Consider the following 25,267-nt stretch of genomic DNA (forward strand, 5'->3'; position numbering starts at 1 on the left):
TATATATATATATATATATATATATATATATATATATATAGATACATTTAAAGCAAATACCTGCTTTATATACATATATAAATATATATAAATATATAAATATATATATATTAAATATACATATACATATATATACATACATTTACATATATATACATACATACACACACACACACACACATATATATATATATATATATATATATATATATATATATATTAGCGATGGGGCCAATCTGGTATAGGTATTGGGTTCCGATACCAGCATAATTTACTGTATGTATCGGTTTCAATCTGCAGAGATCCATCCATGACCGATTCATGATGCATGCCTGTGTCTGCTGAAACGTCTCCACATGTGACTCTCTGCCGGCTGCTCTGCGAGTTGGCTTCAAACTATGGAATGTATTTCCAGAACAGAGGCGTGTCTCATGAAACCCAGAGTAATAAGACCCGCCACAAATTCAGGAAATCCATTTCATAGTTTGTAGCCAGCTAAAACGTGAGTAAACACGCAAGGACTGTACACTGTGGCTAACGGCTAACCAACTTTTCATCGCAACATGTCCGCTGTGTGGAAGTATTTTACACTAGAAACACCACAAGACAGCAACGTGCAATGTTTGCAGAGCCGCTGTACCGAGAGGAGGAAACTCTGTTGCGACCAACAATACAAGGAATTAAACTTTTGAAAAGCACCACATTAAAGAGTGCAGGGATTGTTTAGCCAGGCAAGAGAAAGACGAAAGGAACCGGCAGAAACCACTTCTGGAGTCGTTCCAACAGCAATAAAAACTTCCGCTGGACAACGTGAAAGCTAAAGGGATTACCGAGAAGTTGCTAAACTTCATTGTAATTGATGACCAACTACTATTATTTGTAGAAAACGAAGAATTTCGCAGCTTGATTGAATACTTGCAGCCAAGATATTGTTTACCCTCCAGGAAATATGTATCAGTACAACAACAGACAATCATAAAAAGGCATATGAATTGAAAAATAAAAGAAAATTATATTTAAAAAAAAGAAACAAAAACAGCTAAATTATAAAGTGATGCAAAATACTAAAAACAGGAACATGACTGTGTTGGTTTTTGCCACGAGTTTAGCAGATGTTTGAAGCCATTTAATCACTTTAATATCCACTTTAACGCTAGGAATAAAAATAAAAACATGTTTTGTCAGGATTTAATTCTAACTTTATGAAAATTAGCCAACATTAATAAAACTTACCTCAAGTTGCCTTTTTGGACATGCATGCATATATTTGTACAAATTGTACTTGCCTGTAGAGAGGAAATTGTTACAGCCCCATATAAAATCAATAATCATGATGATATCAAATCGGTATCGGAATAGTATCGGTATCGCCCGAGATCCAGATTTAGGTATCGGGATCTGATCTGAAGTAAAAAAAGTGGATTGGTGCATTCCAAATATATATATACCCATTATTTGAAGTAAAATGATCCTATGTAGGAGATGTCAGCATCACATCATTGCTGCCTTAAAATAGTATCATAGATCATTGACTTATCTGTGTCCCAATGTGCATTCAGCCTATAATTTAATTTATTCCTGCAATCTAATTCATTACAGAGCAATTTGCTGCCAAATGAACTCAAGACAAGATGGACTAATTTGGGACACATTGTGAATCTCAGTTGGTAATTGAAATTTACCAAAAAGTAGATCAAGGTAATTTTCAAATGTCTCAAGTTTCCTTGCTGGATGAATGAACGCTCAGTTATGAGGTGTTTGCTGTAACCATTAGGCTTGATGTTCTTTTAATAAAATTAAAAAAGCAATTTCACTTAACTTTTGCTTTGTTTTAAACGCACTGTGTCATTAACATTAATGTTACAAAAATGAGACAGAATCATGTTACCATAAAGCAAAAAACAATTATAGCTGCTGCTTATGACATCTATTATCCCAACAGACAAAGCCTTGTTTGCATTATTCACATACATAATGAATACATTTCACTATTAATGGTGAACTATAGATGATAATATTTTAAATAAAATGTTTGGATTTTATAGCAGTTCACGGTACGAGCAGTTGTTTTCCCAATAGGTGTCAAAAATTGTGACTGAATGAAAAATGCATCAAGATTGGGCGGGTAAAAAAAAAGAGCATGCCATTTTATTTCAGGTTCAGTGCATTAACACAGCCTTCTTGGTTTAGTGAGCATGCATGCGCGCATGCACACACACACAAGGCATATCTAACACACCAGCTTAGCCCTCATGTAAAATTTATGCAGAGGAGCAGTCTGTCTGTCGTGTCACCATTTGCTTCTGCACTTTTCCACAAGCGTGTGTGTTAGTGCAAGGCAGCGAGTGCTGTTGTATGCTAATGTGTTTGCCAAAAAGGATGTTTTGTTAGTTGGAGAATGTCAAGAATGTAGAAAGGGAAACAAAATAAACAGCCGCAACAATAAATACAAACTCCAAGTTCACATACTGTTTGAAATCTGCACACAGAAGTCGTCTTTTTTGTTGTTGTCTTGGTTTAAATTGATAAATAATTGATTTCTTGGTTTTAGAGTTTGTGCATACAAGAACGCTTCAAATGCTCAATGACTACATATCTGTTGACTTTAACTTGACTTTAAAAGTGGTTCATGATTTTTTTACACCAGGATTAGGATTTTCTGAGTGCACTCCACTTCAAGCACATCAGAGAAATCTCTCTACCAGAAAATCAGAACTTTGAACTGCCTCTGACCTCGTCCTGTGAGTGCACGTGTTTGCTTAGCAAGCATTTCTTATGCTGTAAGGTTCTACAACTATGATAAAAAAACAGTCAGGGTTAGTGGTGAGGTGCTTCTTACACCACTGTCGCCCATTTGCCCTAAAAATGAATGATCCCACATAATGTCCCTTTCATGGCTGGCACTTCATTTAAAATGATTCATAATTAATGTAGTTATTATCATGACCTGGCCCACCTCCTTAGTTTTAACCCTGGCTAGCATCATTGATCAGACCAGTCAGGAAGAGGAAGCAGCATTGGTCACTGAAGATGAGCTGGATGAGGGGAGGAATGAGGACTCTGCGCCCAGATGAAGAGTATTCCTGTTTGAGCGTCTTACCTCATAATTTCAAGGAAGTGACAAGCTGGCTCTTACATGTGCTGATTAGCATTAATTTATGGCTCATTGCGTGAGTGCAGCTACGACGTGCGCTCTCAGGACATTATTACCTGCAGTGTTCCCTCAGAGCGGACTGAACTTGGCAAAAGGGCCTTCTCCTACTCTGCTCCTGTTTCCTGGAATATCTTACAAAAAGATCTGAAGCTCTCGACCTTGACCTGTAAGTGGCTTTAAATATCTGTTGGACTCCTGGCAAGAACTAATGCAGACATGTTCCTGTTTTTAGTTTTCTACATTTGCCTTATAATCTAGCTGTTTTTGTTACATTTCTTGCCATCCTATCCATCCATCCATTATCTTTACCCGTTTATTCCATTTTGGGTCACGGGGGTCGCTGGTGCCCATGTCCAGCAATCACTGTGCGAGGGGCGGGGTACACCCTGGACAGGTCGCAAGTCCATCACAGGGACACATAGAGACAAACGAGACAAACAACCATTCACTCTCTCACTCACACCTAGGGACAATTTAGAGTTACCAATCAGCCTAACATGCATGTTTTTGGTCTGTGGGAGGAAACCGGAGTACCCGGAGAAAACCCACGCATGCACGGAGAGAACATGCAAACTCCACCCAGAAGGCCCCTGGACCGGGGTTTGAACCAGGGACCTGCTTGCTGAGAGGCAGCAGCTCTACCAGTTGCACCACCGTGCTGCTCTTGCCATCCTATTTGTTAAAAAAAAAAAAACTGTATGCCTTTGTATATTTGCATGGATGGATGGATGGACAGAGGGTATTTACAATACCTCCTTTTCACTTTGCAACAGGGGACAAAAAGGGGTAAAACAACAAAAGTGTAAATCTAAAACACACTATTCAAGACAAACATTGTTGTGACTAAGCAGATCTTGGGATGTCATCTTTACATTTAAACCGCCACACTGTCGTGGCACCAAACTGCCTCTTTTTGGTAGCGTCTGAACACATGAAAACAAACAGGCTTAATGCAGTATATATTTGTTACTTTCAAAGCAATGAGGCCTGCTATATTTCAAAGTAGTCCAAATGACTTGGCATATGTTGCTGATGAAGATATTTGTCATTCAGATGTGTATCTGAAATCATTATCATGCTGGAAAATGAATGTAAGACCAGTCAGATGTTACCCTTAAGATTTTGCATGATGGCTAGTAATCGAAACATCTGTGTGCTGGAAGTGTTTGCACAGCACCTCACACAGTGTTCATGCGTGAGTGTACAACATCTGGAGAAATACACGCTGATACAGCCTGAAGCCTAAATGAACACATGCTGTTTCCGTCTTCAGTTTCTTGTACTCTTAATCGTCATATCTCAAACTGTGTTATTTGCATAAGCACATCAGTCCTCCTCAATATGACAGCAAGACAGAAAGAAGATAAAAGCAGAAACAGAAGGGGAGAGATCCAGTTTCTTTGGGCTATGTTATTAGTGGTATTGACCAGGCTTGCTGGTTTCTATCAGTGCTCCTTTTCTGTCAATTTGGAGACATCTGAGCCATGGAGTGGGATGATATGCAACATACACACACAGCGCTCTAGTGGGGTTGAGTGTGTTTTGTGTGCATTGCATGAGCACAAATGAATGAATATGCTCAGTAAATAGCCTGTGGATATGGCTATGTAGAGTGGGTGCTTGTGTGATGTGTGGGCTGTTTTCCTTGTTGATGCTTTTGGCACAGAACCTCTTGACACAAACCCTAAGAGCCCCTCGCTACGTTCTACTGTTGTTTGTCATACTCAAAACGATGAAACACATGCTCAGATTTGTGCATTGTTCCTAAAGCTCATTAGGAAATAAAAGTAAACGATTTCAGGTTGAGTTTAAGTTGTTTTGTTTTTTCTTTATAACTATTTTTCGCTTAGCCAAACTCCCATTGCAACATCAGAGCACCTGTCTGTTGACTTTACATTTCGTCATTCGGGTCAGAACTCAGAGCATTTAATATGTATAATCTTATTATACACCTTGATAAAACATACTTTCTGATCCCCGAATGTCTAAAACGTGTGCTTATGATTATAAATGGTCATGTTTGAGTAAAGGGGCTGCTGTCAGTGTGTTTTTGTGGACCTGTAGACATGTCTGCGGTAAAAAGTGGAATGAAAAGGGTAAATGCAATGTGATTGGTACCTTTGGGTAAAAAAAATAATGTTTCAACTATAGCAACTGAAAGTAGCCAGTCAGCACTGGGCTGTTGTGTGTAATGGGTATGCTGCCTTCAGGCACTGAGTTCTTAAAAAACATCCTATTGGAGCATCACTACCTTCCATTCTGGAAGCCCACAAACAAATGTATGTTTATGTTCAACCTTTAAAGATGCACATATAAGAGAAATGGTAGCACTTGCCACACTGCTACTAAGGTAGCAGTGGGGGAGTGGTGGCGCAGAGGTTAGAGAGGTGTGCTTGTGATCCGAAGATCGCTGGTTCACGCCCCGGCCCCGACAACATCAAAAATTGTGGGTGGGGTAGGTGAAACACCCACACTTGCCCCCACCCTCATTCGCCCCACTCTGGGCCCATGAGCAAGGCCCTTAACCCCACCATGTGCTCCCTAAGCAGGTCTCTCTTGAAAATGAGTTCTCGTGGCTCAATGAGACTAACCTGGATAAATAAAGGCTAAATGAAAATGAAAATGAAAAAACAAAGGTGAGCTCCCACTTAAGAAGACATCTGCAGACTGAATAGGCTGAACAGGAATATTTAAAATAGTTGAAGTTTTTTAAATACAATATGAACCCCTTATACACAAACTATGATAGTATAAGATTTGCTAACTTGATCATGATAGAAAACATAGTTTGAAGTGTGATATTCTTAAAGTTCAGATCAGGAATCTTTAAAAATCCACCCATAGGATGGATTTTTTTGGTCTGCATTTATACTCAGATGGTTAAATCCCATTTTAAAGTATGTGCCAGTGTCTCTTTAATGGCATATATGAATTCAAGAAGACCTAATTGTGATTAGACTCTTAGTGAGCATGCATTCCTGTTCAGGAGGTGAATGCTCAGACTGCAGAGGTTAGATGAGGCTGAGAGAACACAGTTGATAGCATATTAGCGCAATTAATGCTAACAGCTGGGACACAGAACTAACAAATGTTATAATAGTTTAAAAGGGCAATGACTTAACATGATTTCTATTGAATTAGATACAACGAAACCACTGCCTTTGTAATTTGTATTGTAAAAGCAGGGTCTGAAATACACACCTATTGGTGCCATCAATGCAGGTTTGGCATTTTCTTTTTAGTGCATTGCGCTCTATAGGCCAAAACACACAGCTTGGCCCCCAGTCAATTTGTGTGTTTTAGCATGTTTAAGTTTGTGTTAGCCTTGTAATCGGACGATGACCTGCTCAGAGTGTGGTCCACCTCTGGTCCAGGGGTACAGTGGGTACACCTACCCTTGAAACACCTGTTACAGGAGGACACATGAAAAGCTAATGGCTGGATGGATTGATACAGGTTTTAATTATCAAGAGCAAATAGCCGAGTAAAGAAATTCAAAGCAGTTAAGTCTTCATCTTATCCCTGGTATGTTCGGATGAACTTTTCTTCAAAAACTGCAGACTAAAGAGGTACACAGTTGATATTTTTCCTTTTTTTTTTTTTTTTTTTTTTGTTTTACTGACCTGAGTTTTCATCAACCCTCTCCTCCACAGTGTGCTCTTTTTGGTGGACCCACTCGCTGTTGCACTTGAAGTAGATCTGTGTTGCAGGTGTGGCCTTGCAGTACAGGTTCACTGGCTTGTTCTTTACTATGTAGGCCTCCTCAGGTTCCATCAAAAACACCGGCAGTGGCTCTGGAGGGTCGGAGGGGAAGGTTTCTGGCAGCTCACTGAGACCAATGAAGTCATCTTCAACTGTAAAGAAAGAAACAGTGTCAAACAAAAGGAAAAGGATGGACACAGCCGAAAGAAGAGATGGAAAAAAATGGCCTTAAACAAATAAAAGTGGGGTTTGGGGAGAATGGCAAGTAGGCAAGAGTCTTTGCATGAGATAATCCATTTGCACAGTACTCAGTGAAATCCCTATCATTTGATATTTTGGAATGTTTACACAAGTGTATTTCGGAGAGTTGGAAATTCTGGGATTCTTCTTTGGCAACTCAGCTCAGCAGATTTTCAACAGCAACAAAAAAAAAGTCCTAGATTGGTCAAACCACAAACAGCTACTGCTGAGCAATGAGTCTAGGAAAGCCAGTGACAAGAAACCAAGTTCAGAGATTTGACTCTGAGGAACTAAAGTTTTAAGCTTTTCAAGCTCTGCCTGCCATTTTCTTTTCCCTTCTCTTTGTCACTCTCTCATACACACACAAACTGCAGCTTGCACAGACACCCGAATGCACTCAGCAGTTCTAATGACCTCGGGCTTTTGGCCCAGTTTGTGCCATGTGCCATTCCTCAGATACTTATGCAGTAGACGAACACACTTCCCTGTAATTACAAGTCTCTTTCATCTCACTGTCTTAAATCGCACACACGAACAAATGCTCACAATGGCACAAATATACATGCACGTGCACCCACAAGTGACTACGGCAAACTTTCTAACTCTTTGAAGAAAGGAGGATAAGGCCTATTCGCCACCCCATTTGTCACCTCCAGAACTGTTCTATTCTTACCATTGAACCGGTAGACATCAATTATTTACAAGTGTGAAAGAAAGAAGGCAGAGTAATAGAGACAGAGACGCAGTGGAAAACTGAAGGTAAGAGAGAGAGGAAGAGAGAACAAGGGGAAAAGGGAAAAGTAGACAGATTGATATGTTAAGAGTTGAGCAGACAGAAACATTGCACAGATGGACAGGAGCAGGAAGGCAGACTGTTCAGATACCAATAGTTTATCAGCCCATCAGTAATTCTTTCATGTCCTTCTATCTATCAGCTTCTCTGGCCTGTGGACATAGCGGAGCCTTGTTGTCTGACAGAGGTTGCTTCGCGATAGCTTTGGGAGCACTAAATAATGTCAGCCATCTCCCGGTGATGCTACTCTAATGTTATATTTCCCGCCATACCTGCCACGGATTGAAGTTGATTGCTAGGAAATGAAAGTGCAGGAGGAGACGATCAGAAAATGACCAAAGCGAGCCTCAGCCACTTGGACTGCACTGTTATGATGCCGCAGACAGCTTATTTGTGTGTCAGCAACTGCTTTTTAAAAAAAAAAAAAAAGTTAGAAACTTTTTTCCTCCATTGGGCCTTGATGATAGGTGATGACTCTTTAATGTAGAAGTCTTTTTTCAGTAGGACCTTGGATGACTCTGTTCATTTTGTGCTCTATAGTCCTAAGTCCACCCACATCCTCAGCCAAAGGGACCCTGACCCAGAAACAGGCTAAGAGAGCGAAGGAAACTCATTAAAGATTGTGTTAGCCTTCTTTCACCCTCCATTTCCATTATCTCTCCATCTCTCTTTCTACCTTCTGGCTCCATCGCTCTGTCGAAATGTGAGGCAGCGAGATCTGAGACGGCCATGAAAGTGCCATTCCCTGACAAACAGAAAGGCTCGTGCCTTGTCTGCTCACATGCACACACACACACAAGCCTCAACAAGTGCACGCACAACAGAGATTTGAATTCATCAACTTTCTCAGTGCAAAGAAATAATAAATTCAAGTGAATGGAACCTGCCCTGCAGTGAGAGATCAGCCGAGGAGTGAGAAAAGAAATCACATGACAAAATGAAGGACTGACTCTTTCCAATCATGGTGCTCCCCCTTCATCACAACACCTCCCTCCCTGGTGAGCTGAATACTGAGAGCAAGAAGAAGCTCAAAGGGAAACGTTACATTTTGATGGCTCCCTGCTCCTACAGACACTGATCGTGTGCAGTTTAAAGTACTAACTGAGGAGCATATTGCCATAATTCTACAAGTGCAATATTCAAGATGTAATTTTTTTCCCTCAATACAGTACATTCTCACTGTTTGACATGGAGTATGGATTTTTCCAAGCATTTGAAATATAGTAGTTCCTCATTTATCGTGGGGGATGCATACCCTAAAGCCCCACGATAAGTGAAAAACCATGAAGTAGGGATAGTAGTAGTAGTAAGTAGTAATTTTTTTTGTTGTTGTGTGTATATATATATATATATATATATATAAAGGCATTTTAAATCCTTCCCACATTCTTACAATATTCTAGACAATGTTTCTAAACTCTGAACACTAAAAGAGCACATAATGTCATGATTTTAGCTCTCTGCCTCGGCTGCACTGCCACCTGCAAGAGCTCTCGGACACGCCCACTTCTCCACTCTTCACGGAGATCAGCTGATCAGCTGCAGGAGGAAGCTTATCCTGCAGTGTGGGCTGCACAGAGCTGCAGCAAGTGCTAAATAATTTCAAACAATTTATTTTAAATAAAAATTCCATGCCTATCATGCGGCTCATCCATCAATCAGCCAATTGTGTGTCATGTCCAGTTTTACTTTGAAAAATTGCGATAGAGCGAGTCCACAAATACGAATGGCAAAGTAACGAGGGACTACTGTATTCCCACGTTATTTTAATCAGAAAATAAAAATGAGTGTTTACATTTTTATTGCAACACTTTTATTCAAACTGTATTTTGCTCTGTAACAGTTTTTTTTTTTTTTCTAATTCCTTCTGTGGTTCAGAAAGTGAACATTTTAAGACTCAAATTGAAAGTTTTGTAAATGTTATATCAGTTTCACATCTCAGCCACAAAAAGCTACAAGGATAAATGAAAACACATCTACAAAGATGCAGATAAAATTTACCATTCTACTCTGGCAACCAAAAATTTAGGTGGAAGCCACATTTTTGACAATACAGTGGTCCCTCACCTATCACAGGGGTTACAGAGACTCCAGCAGTAGGTGAAACTCTGTGAAGCAGCGGCTTTATATTTATTTTATTATTTATATACCATATGTTTAAGGCTTTATAAACCATTCCTACACTCCTAAAAATCTTTCCCGCTGTCTTATAAACACTTCAAAAGCACTTAAATACTTTGGCGATGGCAATGAAGATGATGACAAAGAGATGAATGTACAGTACTGCATAGCATGTACAGTACACACAATATAAAAAACTGGGTTTAAAAAACTTGCAATACAGTGAAGCCACAAGAAGTGAACTGTGATAGTGAGGGATGACTGTACTTTGTTTTATAGTGGAGCTATAGTATCTGCAACTGAATTGACTTACAGTATGTAGAGTTGTATAGTTTATGGGTTTATGGGTTGGTCACTTGCTCAGTAGTTACAGTTGTACAACATTTCCCATGAAATATGAAGAGATTAAGGCAAAAAACAAAAAGTCATAAAAGACAGCTTCAAAAACATAAGCCCTGTTCAGACCTGGTACTGATATCTGTCTTTGACTGAAGTTGAATAGTGTTAAATACAGGTTTGTATGCCTCAGTGCTATTTCAGATTGTCTTCACTCAAACCAACTTCAGAAGAGTCTGGACCCTTTTGTGTGGTAATCTGAATACAATCTGTCCTGAGCCAAGCTCATATAAGCAGCAGTTTTTACCTGAGAAAAAAAAATAATGGGAACAAATAATCAGTTCAGATGGCAATTGATCAAAGGTAATTAAAAAGTCATTCACTGGAATTATGAAAATGCAACTTTTTATTCACTTTGAGGGAATTTTCTTCTTCTAAAAGTTTCAATGAACTGCTTATCAGAATTATTCTCAATAAAACGACTGTTTTTTGAGGATTTTATTAATTGGAGTGTGTGAGTTTTTCTTTAGTTTGTTTAGATGTCTAAGCATCGTAAACATTTGGTGGTAGTCATGGGTTCAGAATTAAAGGCAGAGATTGGTAAGAATGAGCATCTAAGTTATCTTTATTGCCCTTTTATTTATTTTTGATATTATGATAGCTTGCCAAATACCATTTGGTTAAATAACCATGTCTGAGTCCTTCATGTAAATTAAAAAAACAAAATTAAGCAAACTGTATTACTGTCAACGCAGCTAAATAACTGACTAAAGACAGTACCAAGTGCAGATTGCACACTAGTCAATGTTTAGTCTGTTTATTATGCTACACAAGAAGTAGTGAATTCCTACAATAAGAGTTTATACAATCATTTTTAATATCTTATACAGTATGTGAATGCCTGTGATAGCAGCTTTTTGAATACTGAGGTTTTAACATTACTGTGCAAGATAAGCTGTCTCACTTTATCAGCGCTGAAGCCGATTTATTGTCCTGGGGAAAGCACTGTGTCGAGGGTACCAACGTTACCCCTCTATCAGGGGCAAGTCGAGCATGAACGAGGATGAACGGTGGTATAAATCAGTTCCGTCTCCATTTCGGTTTTTGTCTTCTGCGCACTCATTACCTCCCCCTTTTCCACTTCCCTTACCTTCTCATTGATTGATTTATACATATTGTAAAGATTTTTCATCAAACAAAGGAAAACATTGGCAAATTATTTAAAAAAATCCATTAAGCAGCAGCAGGAATATTACTAGGCAAATTTTTGCTAGTTTACCAGTAGGGAAGGACTAGAGGTGCTTTACATTTGAGTGGTCAAGCAGAAAAAAGAACCATTCAGCTATCAACTCAACTGAAGCAGAATAAATAGCTTGTCAATCAGATCTACCAATAAAAGTGCTTTAGGCACACCTACCCATTATATTGAGTGAACATAAATCTATGGTAACGGCTTTCTCTACTCAATAGTTGTTAGTATTGGATTAAGTACAGACCCATACATCCAGCTGGCTTAAATCAATATGCATGGTCCTTGTTTTAATAGTAAAAATCCTTCAGAACCTCCACAAGAAATGCAGACTTTCCTTCCATTCTATTGTCTCTTTCCTCATGCAGTGTTTTATAGAAGCTGATATGTCTACACAATATGTGGCTGCAGGGGCTCTGTCTAACACTTGGCTGCAGCAGGTATTTATCGATTTCAATTGAGAGTCGGTGACCTCTCTCTTGCCTCGTCCCTTATAAGCCTTTCTAGTGGGGTGTGCTAAGCACACTCATATTTCTTCCCCTGGGAATCCTAGCATCACACAACCTGGCAGGACAGGATGAGTTAAGAAAGACAAGCAGACATTATCTAAAAGTCAAGTGGATCAAACGTTAACCTCAATCAGTTTTTAGCCTAAAGGCAAGTCAGTGCAGGTTCAGAATTACAATGACTCCCAGACAGCTTCACCACACTTAAAGCAGAAAAATGGAATTAATATAATTCTACTACATAGACACTCAAATCCTATTGAAATGTGTTCAATATTTGGAAACTAAATCCATACTAAGTAATTTGGTTGACTTTGGGTGCAAATGGGTAAAAACAAGATTTTTCACTATATAAAGAAGGAAAAAAAAATCCTTGAAAAAAAAATGTATTGCAATTTTCAAAAATTGAGTCCAGTGTCAGATTTTTATGAAGCTGGCTCACTGATTCTGACAATGAGTAATTTTAACTTTACTTAGAATTTATAGTACACTTTTTTTTTTTTTTTTTTTTTACAGAAAAAATGCCCACGTTCTTTATAAAATGTTTGCATTAAAAAAATAAAATAAAAAGAAATAAATCAATGGTTCCCAACCCTGATCCTTGAGGAACACTAGTCTGCATGTTTTAGTTGTTTCTCTGCTCCAACACACCTGGATCAATGGTTTAATTACTTCCTTAAGTTCAACAGAAACATTTTAATCATCATTTCATTCAAAACAGGTGTGTTGGAGCAGAGGAGCAACTAAAACAAGCAGGGTGGTGTTCCTCAGGGATCAGGGTTGGGAACCACTGATTTAAATGATCCTTTGCACTGGGTGACAAAACTTCCCTGTCAGTGCAATTCAACAATAATAGCCCTCATTGAACTGAGGTAATTATACAAACTCAACTTAAAAAAAAAAAAAAAACTACAGTATTTTCCTTATAAGCCAAAATATAGATTTTTTTATCTTTTAACTTAATATTTTTCAAATCAAAAATTTGATTTTTCAAACCATCAAGGTGAAAGTCATCTAGTTCCAGTCACTTGACAACCAATCAGTGCATCCCTTATTTAAATGAAACAGCAGCCTAACTTTTGACTTCTGCTATTTACATTTTTATTTCTGTGATTTATTTAAAATTCCTGAAAACAAGGCTTTAAATAAGAAAAAAACGTTAAATTGCGTCAGCTTCTGAGAAAAGTCTTAACTCTTCGAGGTTAGTCATGATTTTCACATCAAGTGTGTTTACATGTTCTCTCTGATCTTCGTCCCTGACCTTGACTTGGTCGTCTCGGGCTGCTCTCTGGCAGGCGGCAGCTGGCAGTTGCCAGGGTCATGCTAGGATCCTGTCACTGTCGCTCCAGTCACATCATTACCAGATGAGGCAAGGTCAAAGCATCAGTAAAGTGTGACTGACCAACTACTGTGCATATATAAGCCCAATATTCTTCTTCTACAGATTTCAGTACAAGCCTTAGATGTTTTATAGGATAATATAAGATATTAGCTTCTCTCCATTGGATCAATATATTCAGAATAAAATATAAATTGTATTTCTAACAGACTAAGCTCTCTGTGATACAAAAGTAAACTAAAAACCTAAAACTAAATTGGCAGGTTTTATACTAGTTTGTTCAAAAAACTAACTAATTAGACAGCTTCATTAAAATAATGAGTCTTGAGTTAACGAGGTGACACAGATGTTGAAACTTGTTTTAATTAAGTTATTAAAATAACTCACATTGATCGGGGTTATCTTTGAATAATGTGCAAAGAATTGTCAAAATGGAGTTGAAAACTCTACTCGTTGATCTCACAAGGTTGAATCAGGTCCTCTGGACGGATTCTTTGTTGGAACGTTTCGTCTTTTATCCAAAATACTTCTTCAGTCTGAGGAGCTGCAAACAAGCTCAAACTATAACTTTAAATTACTACTAAACAAACTGATGCATTAATGTTACTTTTAAAAGAACCTGCACTTTTCCATTACTACCGGTACAGCACGACTCGACTCGACTCAGCACGGTTCCAAGTTCCAGTTAGTAACGGTATGTAGAACCGGTCCCTTTTTTCAGAACCCTTGGCTCTGTGGTTCCAAACGGGCCCAGCAGGTACCAAAACGTGACGTCAGAACATTGTCGATCACTGGTTGATCAGGGGGCGAAGTCACTGGATCTTTCAGAAACTTTACAAAACACTGATCCGCCATTTGCAATTTCTCTGAACTTGGAGCAGCGGCTGGTAATGTTTTAAAGATTTTAAAAACAGTAATGACAACACTGTGGTCTAATGCTGACTCGGGGCTCAGGACCCCGGCCTTGCGTGCTCGTGAAGGCCAAACCCTGAACCTGGCGGACACGTCTGGCGCATGGAGGGTGGAAATGATTTTTTAAAACATTTTTTTTTTTTTTTATCAGTGAAGATTAAATAAATAAATAAAAGGTGCCAGCTTTATCATAAAATCCTGTTGTCATTTTAATGACTAGTAATTAATCTGTTAAAGTTAACGCAGCTGAAAAATCATAAAAAGACACAAAATTATTGGATCGCTCAGGAATATTTCCCTCAAATATGTTTAAAAAGGAGATACAGACTTTAGTTCAACTTTATTCAAACCCACAGATGTACAAATCATAAAACAAGAATTAAACGTTAAAGCAAAGCTAAAAAGAATTTTTAAAAAAATCTGTAAACAAGAAACAAAACCATCTATCTAAAATGAATAATAAAAAGTAGACAAGAGGCAAATACATCAAATGATGAAGAAAATGTAAAAAAAAATTAAATATAGATGTTTTTGTTTTAAAAGAGATCTAATGGTGAACTAAAGTTCATTAGCAAGATATATATATATATATATATATATATATATATATATACATAGTTTAATTTGATAATTTTAATAATCTGTACTCTTTTTAATTTACCAGAAAACTTCAAAAAATTATTTTATTTTTTTTTCATTTAGCCTTTCTTTATACAGGTTAGTCTCATTGAGCCACGAGAACTCATTTTCAAGAGTTTTTTAATAAACCGCTGAAGGGATTTTAATGATATTAAGAAAATATTTATTGGATGTCCATCGATGACTAATAAAGGAGTCAGTGTGCTTCAGTATAACTACAAGTAACTGACAGCAAACACAAGAATAACTATTTCAACATTGATACTAAGCTACAATCAGCAGTAGCTGAGACTCATCCTAAAAACACATTCTGAGTGCTAACAGGTCTTTGAATAAAACTTTTGCTTTCAAGCAAGAGAAATATGCCTTTATATCTGTAAGCTTGTTACAGTGTCAGATTTTATTCATTTATACAATTATTTTGTTTGTCAAACCACTGAATCTATAATTTTTCATATTTCACTTTCCAGCCATAATATTTTCCAACACATTTATTGAATAATGTCTTTTTTCCGAACCCACCACCTCCCTTCTCTCCATCAATCTCTTTGTTCACGGATGAAAAATCTCTTTGGTGGTTGATTGGAGAATGATGCTGCTACTTAGAGAGTCAGAGTCCATCGCCGCCGAGGGAGAATAGTGCACGGAGACAGAAAAGCTCTGGAGGAGATGTGGCTCCCCAGGGCGTTGTAGCTGTGATGGGTGAGCTGTCAAACGCCCCATTGTCCAAATTACCCAGCAAGCACCATGTCACCACACGGGACTAATTTACAGTGCTGTGCAGTCTAGCACACACATTGCTCTGAGAGGGGTCCAAGGGAGAAAAAAACGAGAGGTGTAAGGAGTGGCGTTTGGCCTAACACCGTCTGTAGAGGTGCAACGAGAACAGCCCTAATTACCTTCATGCAGGTTTGATGCTTCCTCTCTTTATGCTCCAAGTCCTCAGTGACACATGTCAATATTAATTCATCATGCTCTAATGCCTTCCTGCCCACCTATAATCTCAGTCCATATATTCAGTGATGCACAAACACTTTAATACAGTTTAAAACAGCCACTGAATACATAAATCCTTGCTTGACTTCACTTGCTGCCATAACCCCTGGTCCTTTTTGCACCAACCTGCAAGCCCATTCACTTGTCACATGCCACCCCACTAGTTGCAGACAAGGCCGTCACCCCACCCTGCACTGACCGGTGGGCCGTGGAGTAAAACTGCGCTTGTCAGATGAGACACGCAGCGTTCTCTGACCCCTCGCTGTGCACCAAAAGCTTAAAGTGAGGGCCCCACTTTGGGTAATTGGGCAACAACTGCAGGGAGCCCTTAATGTTGAACCAGTAAAAGACTTAAAATCTGGAATTAAAACAACAGAGAGAATTTTAAAGGTTCTTTGTTTATAACTTTTCATACAAACACAGGGCTTTCTTGTTAACTTCTGCCACTTTTAAGGAAAAGGTATGTAGGGTTAAAAATTACAAAATAAGTAAAAAAACAAAAAAAAAAAAAACAAGATAAGAATATTTTAACAACTAAAATGTTTGGCAACCTAATTCGTCCGGTCGGGTGGGGTTCGGAAATGATGGCTATGGGCTGGGGCTGGGGCCGGGGCCGGGGCCGGGTCGGATCGGATTTTTTGGGCCTGAATGCAGCTCTAGTCTGTATTTAGTTAAAATTATTATAGGAATCCTCAATCTTTGTCTTTCTAGGTCTCGTAGCATTTTAGTAATAAAACAGAAGACTGTTTACAAAACTGAACACCTTTCCTGACCTTGCACACAATGTGGTACAATAATGAACACCGTTTAGGAATAATGTAATTTTTTATGGACTGCATGGAATGAGCTTGTGGGCCAGTAATGGCTCGGGGTTCATCAGTTAATAGTAATAAATGTAATGTTTTTGTATGAAGAAAAAAACCCATCTCAAACTCAAAAGTATACAGTTCCTTCTTTAACATTATGTCTGTAGATAAGTTGAGGTATAATATACAGATTTCAGAGTGCTAACCATTTTTTCAGTTGAGAGATCATTTGTACATTAATACGCTTATTGTGGAACAATGTCATCAGAAAAAGTGATGCACTGAACAGCTACACTCCTATAGTGTTTTACTTTATTACTTGTGTAATACTCATCGTGATATGTTGCATCATTCACTCATTTTAAGCAAAAAGATAATCTTCACTATTAGTTTATTAGCAAACAATAAGAATTAAGCAATTAATATATTAGTTAGGGAATGCAGTACTGAGACTTTTGCTTCAGTTTTATTTTTCTCACTAGTAATGACAGAAAAAAACTTTTTTTTTTATGATTTTAGACTTGTCAAGATAAATGCCTGATTGCTTGGATGGTGATCCATATGAAGGGAATAAACTTGTATTTCCAAATGATGAAAAAACCGAATGCAGTCGTCCTATCATTGCTTCATTATGTGTTCTCAATACTGTATAAAAATGATAATTTGTCGTAGCGTGTGCACCACCCCCGCACATGTGCATACTTCACACATGCCCACCTCGCACATATATCCTAAAGCACTTAAATGTCCAACCCTCCTCTCACCAAAATCCTTGGCAACGCTTCTTCTGAAGGACATTACTGACGGGAAGTGTGTCAGAAAGTGTGAGACACAGTCCCCAGAGCACAGTCTATTCTCAGTGTCTGTCACTGAATGCTGCCTGCTTGTTCCTCTGAGAAACACAGGGACCCGCGAACACATTCTCCATCCGAGCATCAGTCTCCTAAATCTCATTCTCGCCATCTTGTCAATCAAACCGCCAAGTGAGAATCAACAGAAAGACATATGGTGATTTTAGCTTTTGTGTTTATTTTTCCCCTCTTTACTGTGTGTTCCACCACTCTGGCTTTGATTGCATTCCCAGCCTGCAAAAGATGATTAAACAGACCAACAGCTACATATGAGAAACCTCCAATATGATGAAAGATGAGAAGATCAGGATTTACTGTATGCTGCAACGCACCAAATATGGACGCATGCCCTAATTCTGGCTTTGACAGGGTGAAGTGTTGGGTATCTGCATGAGTTCATGTGTTGATGTGTGATGGCAGAATTAATGTGACATAATGCAGAACCATAAATCTTAGCCTGGAGAACGCCAGGAAAAGGAGCAGGAGGTGCCATATTAAAAGCATAGTTACAGTGCCGATAATAAAAACAGCTAACACAACTAGCTAATAGACATGGCTTTGGATCTGACCCTGAAGGTTACAACTCAAACTCACACATGGTCTACTACAGACACACAAATATACAAACTCAATCTGCTTTTCTAGCCAGTAAACTACTTAGAGCCCAACAGCTCAACCAACAGATATTTGTAATGCTGTTAAAATACTGTTACACAAGCTCGCTGTTGTACAACATGCTAATTCTTCACTTTTACTGTGTTGAGATCGTCAGATGGGACTGAAATAACATGACAGCATTTCAGGTGGGAATACTGTAGCAGCTCCATGCACAGATAAAGCAAGTGTCTGTGTAAGTTTTAACAAGGCTCTTTGTCGTTGCTCGTCAAATTAAGCCCAAACAGCTGATCAGTTATCAGTTTCTCAACAAGCAGCGCCAAAGTATTTGCTGCTCTTTTACTGTGTAATGTTTTTTATTCCCACGGGTTTATTTGCATCTTAATTCAACCTCAATCATAAAAACTTGGGATGCTGTGGTAAAGGTAAACAGAAGACTGCAACGGTCTGCACATCTTATAAACCCATATTTTATTCACAGTAGTAAATGGATCACATTCTTAACATAATTGTATGATTTCTTTTTAAACCATCATTTTGAGTTTAATGACAGTAGTGTTTTGTAAAAGTTGGGTCATGTTTACCACAGTGAAAAACTCCCTTTATTCAACAGTATGTGTAAATGTCTTGGGACTGAGGATACCAGCTGCTGGAGATCTTAAAGGAAGTCTCATTCTTCTCTGATGTAGGAGTCCAGCTGTTCAGCAGTCCTGGTCCTTCTTTGGCAATCTTTTGTTTGTTTCATGATGCTGTAATGGTTTTCAACTGGTGAGAGATCTGGACTGGAGGCAAACCAGTTTAGCATCTGAACATCTGTAAAATTAAGGCTTCCCTATTTCAAAACCATGCTGTTGCAATGATGCAGTATGTGATTTAGCATAGTCTTGGTGAAATATGCAAGTTCTTCCCTGCAAAGAAAATGTTGGATGGGATAGGAGCTTAAGCTGTTTTAAGACTTGTTCTGCATCGATGGTGCCGTTCCAGATATTTAAGCTGCCCATGCCATATGCACTTATGAAACTCCATATCTTCAGAGAAGCAGGTTTTTGGACTGTACATTAAAAACAAGGAGAAAGGGCCCTTTTGTCTTCAATATGTGTGACATGACATTCATACTTAGCAAGAAGATTTTCAAATTTTGTTCAATTGAGCACAGAAAAGTTTTCTTCTTAGCTTCAGTCCATTTTAATCGACTTTCAGTACAGAAAATACTGTGATGTTTTTGAATTGTGTTTACATATGGCTTCTTTTTTGTGTGATAGAGCTTTAATCTGCATTTGTGGATGGCACAGCCAACTGTGTTTACAGACGATGATTTGTGAAAGTATCTGAATCCATATAGTGTTGTCCAGAACAGAATCAGACCTGATTTTATTGCAACACCTCAGAGTCTGAAGATCTCAGATATCCAGTAGTAACTTTTGACCATGTTGTTTTTTTCATAACTGTAAATCCCTGAAACTGACCTGACCTGAGACCTGTCATTCCATGTTTGTCTGTTTCTACTTCCTGTCCTCTCAAACCCCAGCTGGTCGAAGCAGATGGCCACTCGTCCCGAGTCTGGTTCTGCTGGAGGTTTCTTCCTGTTAAAAGAGAGTTTTTCCTTTCCACTGTTGCCAGTGTGCTTGCTCAGGATGGGAGACTGCGACAAAGTGAAGATTCAACACAATCTGCTGCTTCCTTAGATAGATAACTTTACTAATTGTCTTTTATAATGTACGTGAATGTTTTTGTACAGTGTCATGAGATGACTTCTGTTGTGACTTGGTGCTTTATAAATAAAGTGAATTGAAACTGAATTGACAGTATATGCAATTTTCAATTATGGTGCACTATTTTGATTTTGTTTCACTATTTTTGAGGCTTTTTTTGTTTTGGTTTTTTTTTTGGCTGGTAAATGTCTGCTCACCTATACTTCTGAGATTCTCTAAAGTATTCTTTTTAAACCTACTCTTTTTACTGACCTGCTGCAAACCCAATTTATTGTAAAATGTTCATTCAGCTGCTTCTTATTTACACCATTTACTTTGAAAGTGTTTTGTTGCCCCAGCCCCAACTTTTGAGATATGTTGCTGCAAATGATACATTGTCCAAGTTGAAACAATTGATATGTTTACCATGATTCATTGTGAATGAAATATATAATAATTAATAATAATAATCAATAATTCAGCACACAAAAGGAAACTGTCCAGATGACCTGACTGAAAAATGTTGGATTGTATACCTGGATTATTGAGCATGGACTTTGTTGTTTTCCACCAGTTTGACACAACTGTCAACAAGGAAGGAGGAAGAAGTGGAGGAGGGGGCGTACCAAAGAGACCATCTTAGCACAAACAAAACTGGTTTGTTCCACTTTGGAGTAAGCTGTTGGGGGAAGAATCAGTTTTGTTGTGTGTTTCCTTGACTGATGAAGCCTTCCGGATCTAAGGTGAAACGTTTCAGCACAACAACAACAACAAAAAAGAAACTGTCCAGATGACCTGACTGAAAAATGTTGGATTGTATACCTGGATTATTGAGCATGGACTTTGTTCTTTTCTGAACAGGTTTGCAACAAGTTGCAATTAAAAAGTTTAGACACACCTAAATATTTATTTTTATTGCCCAAATTTCTGAATGGTAAAACCCATCACAATAACTTCTGCTCATGTAGCCACATTTAAATGCCCCCTGAATTAAAACAAAAATGTATGCAGCTACTCTTCTTATCTGCATTTCAGAGAACACTTGATATTCAGCTCACATCCACAATCATAAACATTCATCTCATTAGTATTGCACCGTTGCAAACAGAACAGTTTTTTTTGGTCTTCTTTCATAGGTTAAGTGCTTTAAAGTACATTATCAAAACTCTGTATTATATTTTCTTTTTAACATATGCTCAAGTGAATTAAATGGAAAGCACAAGAACACAGAAGTAATCGCAGCTTATTTGGCTCCCTCACAGCAGCTGATGTGTGTTTTTCCTCTTTGTATTTTCATACCAACACTGGCTCTTCCTTCATGCTCTTTTAATGGTAGCCAGGATTCTTGCTGGGATTATGTCTAAAAGGAAAAAGGCTCTGTAAGCATTCTAGGTAAATTGCAGCCTGCTGGTTTCTGCACATGGGCAACATTATGTGCGTGTGCAATTTCAATTGGGTGATGGTTTTGTTGTTTGGAGGTCTACCAAGGTTCTGTGTGTACTCTTTGTATTCAGGACCCAAATCAAAAAAGTTTACAGTCACACATTTACATGCAAATCCCTCTTTAGTTTGATATATTCTGTACTGGATTACACCAAATTAAAAAGTTGTCAGATCAGTTATTTTCTTTTTTTAAATCAGTTTGTCGAAGAATAAAAACATACTGCAAGTGTTACTGGGTATACAGAAATGTTTTAAATGTATGCGACTTCAGTAATCCATTGCTCCTATCTTGTATGTATGGATTAGAAATGTTTTTTCACATGCACTGCTAAATATGAACACAATACTGTGCAAAATACATATTTCTTTATTTTATGCGTTGGTATTTTGCTTCCAAACTACCAGTATCCTTTGAAGTGGTCTTATAAAGTGTCTTTTTTTGCTCCGGATGGGCAACTATTCATGTTTTATGTTTTTTCTTGGGCATTGGTTGATTTTCATAAAAATGGTTTAAACCTTTTTTTCCCAATACTGTCAAAAACCCACAATAAATAACAACTGTATGATGTCACAGTTGGTAGAGCTGTCCCCTCTCAGTGAAATGGTCGCCTGATCAAATCCTGGCCGGGAGCCTTTCTGGGTGGAGTTTGCATGTTCTCTCCGTGCATGCGTGGGTTTTCTCCAGGTACTCCCGTTTCCTCCCACATACAAAAAACATGCACGTTAGGCTGATTGGTAACTCTAAATTGTCCCTAGGTGTGAGTGAGAGAGTGAATGGTTGTTTGTTTTTGTGTCCCTGTGATGGACTTGCAACATGTCCAGAGTGTCCCCTGCCTCTCGCACAGTGACTGCTGGGTATGGGGCACCAGTGAGCCGAAAAGGAAGAAGTGGGTATAGATAATGAATGAATGGATGTCAGATATGTTGACTTATACCAACTTTTGTAAAATAAACAAGGAATCAGAGCATCAGACACAGACTTTTTCTGTTTGTTTGCAGCCAGATTGTATAATTTCTTGAACCAATTTGATCATTCAACAAAGTTCAGTCAGGTCCTCTGGACAGTTTCTACTTAGAATTGATCACTGCACTTGTAGTTTTACTTGCACTGATTATTCAGCCTGAAATCATAGTGAGACAAAAACCAGTTAATAATAATAATAATAATAATGTCATCACAATGTCAGCACTGTATGTTTCCATACAATGGCGAAATTAGTCTCTGCATTTAACCCATCCACCACCAGGTGGTGCAGTGGGCAGCTATTGAAAGCGCCCGGGGGACATTTTGGGAATTAGACGTGCTGCCCAGAGACGCCACGTGATGTGCAGTGACTGGGGATCGAACCTGGGACTCTCGGGTCCCAAGCCGGCTGCCCTGCCTCTACACCATCTCGGAATTTCTTTGTGTTGAAACGTTTCAGCCTTCATCCAAAGGACTTCATCAGTCTTGTTTTTTTTTTAAACTCCATAAAATAAGCTGTAATAAGCTCATAAGTGAATTTCAAACTGTAATATGTTCAGTTAATAAATGGATAAATTGTCAAGACAGCAAAAAATGTCAACCTTTGAGAAGCTTGAGTTGCAAAATGTTTTGAAAACTTTGCATGAACTTTAGATATTATTTCTCTGGTTATTTTTTTCCTCACATCACTAATGACCAAGTTGTCAAAGTTCATGCTCAATAATCCAGGTAAAAAATCCATCAAAGTAAAGTTAGGTCCTCTGGATGTTTTCTTTGTGTTGAAATGTTTCGTCCTTCATCCAAAGGACTTCATCAGTCCGAGGAGCCACAACAAACTCAGTCCCACAAGCAACACACTCACATAGTGATTGATGCTTTTAACCACTTTGGCAATGGCTGCCTCAGAGGAGTTGATGGAGGAAAGGGTGGACTCCAGAAACCATCTTATCACCATCAAACTGGTTAGCCCACTATGTGAGGGTGCTGCTTCTGAGATTGTTGTGGCTCCTTGATTGATGAAGTCCTTTGGATGAAGAACAAAACGTTGCAACACAAACCACCCAGAGGACCTAACTTTAATTTGTTGGATTTTTTACTTGGATTATTGAGCGTGAACTTTGACAACTTGATCATTAGTGATATGAGGAAAAAAATAACTAGAGAAAAAAAAGTGTAAAGTTCATTCAAAGTTTTCAAAACATTTTGCAACTCAAGCTTCTCAAAGGCTGACATTTTTAGCTGTCTTGATAATTTATCCATTTATTTATTAACTTAACATATTTACATTTTGAAATTCACTTACAAGATTATTACGACTAATTATACAGAGATTTTGTTTTTTTAAAACAAGTCAATAATCTGAAAATTATTCATTTTATTTCCGTTAAAAAAATTATGAGCGCCTATAAACATTGAGCTCCTTGTTTCAAATTAATGCACTATTAGCAGTTTAATGATACTAACATACATTTTGATTTCTCAGTTTTTGCTTTTAAGTCTGTTACATTTGAGCAAGTCCAATAAGTATAAACTAAGGAAATACAAAATTAAATAAAACTCATACTTAGAATCGATCACTGCACTTGTAGTTTTACTTGCACTGATTATTCAGCTTGAAATCCTAGTGAGACAAAAGCCATTTAACTCAACAAGACTCATCTATACACAATCAATAATTCATATGCAAAATGCTAAACACAATAACCACGCCTTTTTCCAAAATAACACATAAACTAAATCTTTGTTTCAACAAAAAAGCCACATGAAAAAACGGGACAAGTAAAACTGCTCTATTTGGAATCATCTACAAGATGCAAAGCTGCAGCAGCTTTCTTTTATTTTTATAGTATGTAATGTAACAAGTACAGAAAATATTTTATTATGACCTTGATATTTTAACACAGCTGATCATTTTTTGAACATTTTGCTCTTTCTACCTTTGCTGGAGAGCTAATGATTTATTTTATTTATGCCCAGTTTCTGAATAAATAACCCAATATTGGTGCCAAAGCACAAAAAATATGAGCACACACTCAACGTTTCCTTATTGACTGACAGTCCATCACCTGGATTTTGCACACTCGGCTGCACACACACAAACATGCACTGACGCCACAGCTGTTAATGGACGTGTAAAGAGGAGAAGACACTCGCCAGGATGGAGGGCACAGAGTAGCTGTGTATTTGTTTTGTGTGAGTCTACCAGGAGCGACTCCATTAGGCAATCACACACCCAGCTCTACTCACCGGGGGACTCTGTCAAGCCTGTGATTTTTGCCCTGGACCCCCTCCCAGCTCTGTGCCGCTCAATGTTGAAGTAGGTCAACCACATATAATGGAAGGGCAAGGAGGAGCAAGTGCACCACCCTTCTTTTCCCCTCCCACCTTTGCCATGCAGAAACCAAAAGTAAGCCACCACCACACATACAGTACATACACACGCATGCATGCGAAGACCTCCTGCAGAGAAGAAGGCAGGGACAGCCACAACATGCCGACCTCTCAGCCACAACAAACATTTACACAGTCACGCTTGAACAGAGCACATTCCAACGTTTCATATGGAATGTGCACACTTGCAAAACAAATTTCTACTGCTGCTTTAAAAAACTCATCTCTGCTAAATTAAGTGAGATGGGAGGAGACATTGGGGGAAAATTTAGATCTGGATATTGTGCGTATTTGCTACAGCTGTTTACAATCACTAAATGGTCCATTGCTGTCACTGTAAATAGAGGCTGAGAGGTGGAGGGATTGGATTATTTTAGCATTAAAGGGATGAACAGTTTGAAAAACATGGGGCTGTTGGCGATCTTGTTGTCCACTACAGTCCAAGAGGACATTTTCTGCAAAAATAACCCAAACAAACACATCAGTTTTGATTATATATGTATGTATATATATATATAT

At 38.3% G+C, this 25,267-nt stretch overlaps 1 protein-coding gene across 1 annotated transcript in view; it reads right to left on the bottom strand.

Annotated features, from left to right (window-relative positions):
* unc5cb (unc-5 netrin receptor Cb) overlaps window positions 1-25,267 on the bottom strand; it is a 169,490-nt gene that overhangs the window by 69,623 nt on the left and 74,600 nt on the right. The window contains exons 2-3 of the mRNA XM_037692018.1: window positions 6,778-7,008; window positions 6,550-6,560 (exon numbers count right to left, since the gene is read on the bottom strand). Coding sequence (XP_037547946.1) covers window positions 6,550-6,560; window positions 6,778-7,008 — 242 coding nt within the window. The remainder of the gene's footprint in view (window positions 1-6,549; window positions 6,561-6,777; window positions 7,009-25,267) is intronic.

Source organism: Nematolebias whitei, chromosome 18 (assembly GCF_014905685.2).
Source record: "Nematolebias whitei isolate Nwh7 chromosome 18, NemWhi1, whole genome shotgun sequence".
Lineage (NCBI taxonomy): Eukaryota > Metazoa > Chordata > Actinopteri > Cyprinodontiformes > Rivulidae > Nematolebias > Nematolebias whitei.